Source organism: Seriola lalandi, unplaced genomic scaffold (genome assembly GCF_002814215.2).
Source record: "Seriola lalandi dorsalis isolate HSWRI2012SDOR001 ecotype SW California unplaced genomic scaffold, Sedor1 jcf7180002054977, whole genome shotgun sequence".
NCBI lineage: Eukaryota > Metazoa > Chordata > Actinopteri > Carangiformes > Carangidae > Seriola > Seriola lalandi.
In genome coordinates this window covers 1,066,351-1,070,669 of record NW_019525527.1, presented here as the reverse complement: position 1 = coordinate 1,070,669, position 4,319 = coordinate 1,066,351, and the positions used below count along the sequence as shown (strand labels likewise).

General features: G+C 47.1%; 1 protein-coding gene across 1 annotated transcript in view; it reads right to left on the bottom strand.

Annotated features, from left to right (window-relative positions):
* Window positions 1-212: 212 nt before the first annotated feature.
* ftcd (formimidoyltransferase cyclodeaminase) overlaps window positions 213-4,319 on the bottom strand; it is a 5,019-nt gene continuing 912 nt past the window's right edge. The window contains exons 3-14 of the mRNA XM_023396420.2: window positions 4,142-4,318; window positions 3,488-3,576; window positions 3,037-3,216; window positions 2,486-2,623; window positions 2,170-2,301; window positions 2,013-2,074; window positions 1,619-1,745; window positions 1,367-1,528; window positions 1,209-1,252; window positions 849-987; window positions 538-633; window positions 213-439 (exon numbers count right to left, since the gene is read on the bottom strand). Of these exons, the coding sequence (XP_023252188.1) occupies window positions 356-439; window positions 538-633; window positions 849-987; window positions 1,209-1,252; window positions 1,367-1,528; window positions 1,619-1,745; window positions 2,013-2,074; window positions 2,170-2,301; window positions 2,486-2,623; window positions 3,037-3,216; window positions 3,488-3,576; window positions 4,142-4,318 (1,430 nt within the window). The 3' untranslated portion in view covers window positions 213-355. The remainder of the gene's footprint in view (window positions 440-537; window positions 634-848; window positions 988-1,208; window positions 1,253-1,366; window positions 1,529-1,618; window positions 1,746-2,012; window positions 2,075-2,169; window positions 2,302-2,485; window positions 2,624-3,036; window positions 3,217-3,487; window positions 3,577-4,141; window position 4,319) is intronic.

Genomic DNA, 4,319 nt, shown 5'->3' with positions numbered 1-4,319 from the left:
GAACATATATCCCCAAAACTAGTTCCAAGTAAACCTCCAACACGGTGAGCTCTTTAGTTACACATGAGCTCCATTTCTTCCTTTGCCATTAAAATGTGTTTAGTCAGAGAAGCTCGCCTTCTGTTTCTTGTAGCATTTAACACAATTTATTAATTTTTCCTTCAAAATTGACTCGGGCCTCAAACACACAACCTCAAAATGATCAAAGACACTTTTTAACACCCACCATTTCAGGCTTTTATTCCAGACAGGATTTACAACATGTAGTAACTCACATGTGAACCAGCGCTCATAACAATAACCTTTGTGGGGTTTTTCAGGTGAGGATCTTTGCAGAAGCAGCAGCTCTGTCCTCTCAGGTTCTTTTCTCAGCAGCTTCGAGGACGGCGGCGGTGCTGTCCTTCGCCTCCTGCAGCAAGGCCGACACTCTTTTCTGAGTCTGCAGCACAAAATGGCATCACAACCACAGCCAGACGATTCATGGTGAGACTTGATTTACAGATAAGTGACTTGGAAAGAGCACATGAACACACTCACAGCCGCTCTGAAGGCATCGTCTTTGATGTCTTTCAGGTTGATCATCACGTTGTAGTACGCTCCAAAAACAGCCGTCTCCAAAGCTTTAGCTGCGACCTGGAAACACCAGACAAAACATCACAGGTGTTAATGAGGAAACTCGTTTATTTAATGCACTTTAATATCCTGATAATAATAAGAAACTTATTGCTACAGCAGCTTTTAACATAACATGACAGAAACTAATTAACTGTTGTTAGTTCATCTCCAGCAGCAGTGACTAAGCTGAAGAGTCTCACCTGAGCAGGTAGAAACCAGTGTTTGTGTCTCACCTGAGCGTCAGACTTGCAGGCGACATTTCCGTAGACGACCATTTCTTTAAGAGGCGGCCAGAGGACACTGACCCTCTCCGCCAGAGCCAGCGGGACACCCACGGCTCTCTGCAGCCCCCCCTGCATCGCAGCCTCTCTCCTGATAGCAGAACAGAGCACATCTGTAACAGCACATACACATCTGGAACAGCACACACATCTGTAACAGCACACAAACATCAGTACACATCTGGAACAACACACACACACACACACACACACACACACACACATGCACATCTGGAATGTGTACACATCACCCTGCACATGAATGCATTTGGAGCATTTAACCAGAGAAAACCAGGAGGAGTGAGACATGACCTCTGAATCTCTTCTGTCGTCGTCTTTGGCATCTTCAGCGCCGCCTGCAACAAACAGACAAAGACAAACAGTTTAACATGTCGATCATCTGCCCGTGGCACAGAGACCCTCATCTGGTCCAGACTTTGTGTCCTCCTGTCTCGGAGCGTCCTCCTCACCATGTAGCTGTTGAAGGCGGTCGAGTCGGCGTCCACCATGTGCAGCAGTTCGTTCATGGCCTGATGGAACGGAGGAATCAGCCTCCTCATCACACCGTCCACCTTCTCAAACTGCCTCTTCCCGTACGTCATCTGACCCACCATGGCCCCCAGCGCCGCCCCCTACAGGATCCACACAAAACACGCTAACAGAGACGTTCAGATGTTGAGAGGTATCACTCTGTCGTATGAACACGGTGTAAAAACTGGTACCAGAGCAGCGACGGCGGCAGAAACGGATCCTCCTCCAGGAGCTGCTGTCCGAGCTCCGACGCTCCGAATAAACTGCTGCAGAGGCAGAGACACCAGCTGGCTGTCCTCCTGTGACCTCACCATGTACCTGCACAGGTACAGCCAACAGCAGCAGCTTTTATCCAGAGCTCAGGTCTTCACAGTGAAACCATGACAGACGGTCACATGTGACCTCCACCAATTACCCGTGACCACCTGCATCTCTCAGTGACTGATGCTGCCTTCAGAGAGATGTCTGGCTCTGCAGCCTGAAGCTTCAGTGATGCTCCTCAGTTAGTAGCTCAGACAAGAGCTTTCCCTTTGTACTGAACACACACATTATTAATGTGAGGTATCAATAAGAAGATGAACTCACTCTATGATCCTCTCCTTTGGCTCGAACGGGCCGAGAGAGTCGAGGCCCAGTTTGCTGATGACCTGTCAACACAGAGACAAACACAGCTTCAGATCCTGAGGTCTGAAAACGTCTCTGACACTTTACTGTGTTTCATAAAGACGCTGCTGTCGCTGACCAGCCGGACTCTGTGCTCCTCCTCCACGACGAAGAGTCGCTCTCTGCTGATGTAGAAGTCTGCAGCGTCCAGCAGAGCCTTCAGAGGGATCAGACCCACGATCTGAGAGCCCACCACCGGGAGGTTCAGGTCCTGCACACACAACAACTGTAACACACTGCAGCACCACTGTCAGGGTAATATTAAAGTGCATTTATATTACACTGCATATACATATAAATATATAACTATAAATACTTTAGTTCCACATCAGATCTGTGGAGCCTACGTTACAGACACATGTTAATGTTAAAGTGAAGCCGTGTCGACCTCTGACCTCAGCGTCCCTGCAGATCTCCTGGTACACGGTGTGGAGGGGGGTCAGCTCGTAGTCCAGGATGTTGGTGGACACCTGAGCCAGGTTGGCCTCGTCCAGGTACCAGCCCATTCCCTGCACCTTCTTCAACAGCCCGGGCTGGTCCACACAGAAACACTGGGTTAACATCTGTCCAACAACTGGTAATCAACCTGAGACACGTCTGTCATCGTGTTGTTCGTCTGTCAGTAACATCAGAGTCAAACAGTGAGGCTGATTAATGATCTGACTGTTGGTGTGAGACGAGCCCTGGTCCGGGAACAAACACTGAGCCTGTAATTAACCTGGAACCTGAGACATACCAGGTTTTCTTTGTTAGTCCGGAGGCAGTGAGCAGGTTGGACAGCAGAGGGCGCCACCGCCTCACTGAGTCAGAGCCAATCAGCTTCAAGGATAAAAAGTTAGTAGGTAAACAGTGGTGAGGTCAGAGCGAGATGTGTAGAGATGTTAACGAGTGAGAATAATTAAACAAGACAATCGCCTGCTGAGGGATTCCCACTCCCAGCATGCACCTGGTCTTTCCCTCGGCCCTGCTCCCTGATGTCCAGGGCGATGCGGTGAGCCTGCTCTTTGGTGGCGATCAGGTTCACGTTGTAGGCGATGAGGAACTTCCGAGCACCGGTGACCGTGGCGCCCCAGGACGGTACGAAGACTGCGGGGCCGAAGTCAGGGGCCCACTCCTCACATTTCAGCTGGAGGAGGGAAAAATAAAAACTGCTGAGCTGGTTCTGTTGGAAACTGAAACAGGTTCCGGGTGTTTTTACCTGGTTCTTTTCTAGATGGAGTTTTGAATGTTTGAGAATTCTACTTCCTCCTTGACATCAGACTTTTATTTTGAAACCAGCTGCTGAACATCAGCCTGTGATGATCTGCTCAGGGGGGATTTTCTGAAGACTGTGTTGCGTTTGGAAACAGACTGCTGAACAAATGAAACAGCAGTGTGATTGGCTGTGGGAGACTCACCTTCTCAGGTAGAGCCTCATACTCTCCGGCCCTCACAGAGGGAAGACTCCTCCTCGTCTCTCTTCGAGCTGCTTCTCCGTAAAGATAAACTGAGGAGGAAGAGATGAGAGATTCTACATCTTTCATTTCTCTATGTGATCATTTACTTTAACACGTTCACACACAACTTTTCTGTGAGTGAATTAATATTCTTTATTATCACTGAGAGCCTCATGGGAGGTGAAGGCTCAGGTGATTCATCCACCTGACATTTCTTAAACTCAATATTTTAGTCGTGATCTTTCAAACCTTCCTCTGTACTATTATCTTTATTGTAATTTTATACATTTTTAATTACAGTGTGTATAACTGTTATTATTCTATATTTTAATTTTGTAATATTTGTTTTAAAGCCATTTATTTTATTCACTCTTTACTTTCTAACATACGGACATTCGTGTGTAAAACTGTAAAACTGACATTAAAATAAATGAATAAATATATATAAATATTCTATTTATTTTCAAATAAACTGCATTTATTTAATTTGATTTATTTCTTCATTATTTGATTGATCAATGATAACAGATGTCTGATTATTGTCATTACTGGAGCTCTCTTGACCTCTGCTTTAAGTCTGGGTTAATCTCCCATAATTCATCTGTGCTGTCTCACCGGGGACGTGCAGCATCTCTGCCAGTTTCTGTCCGAACATGTTGGCGCAGTGGACGCAGTCGTCCATGGTGACGTTCTGGACGGGGATGAAAGGACAGACGTCCAGTGCTCCGGTCCGAGGGTGCTCACCTGGCCAGGTAACACACACGTCAGACATTTCCTTTTGTATAATAACCCC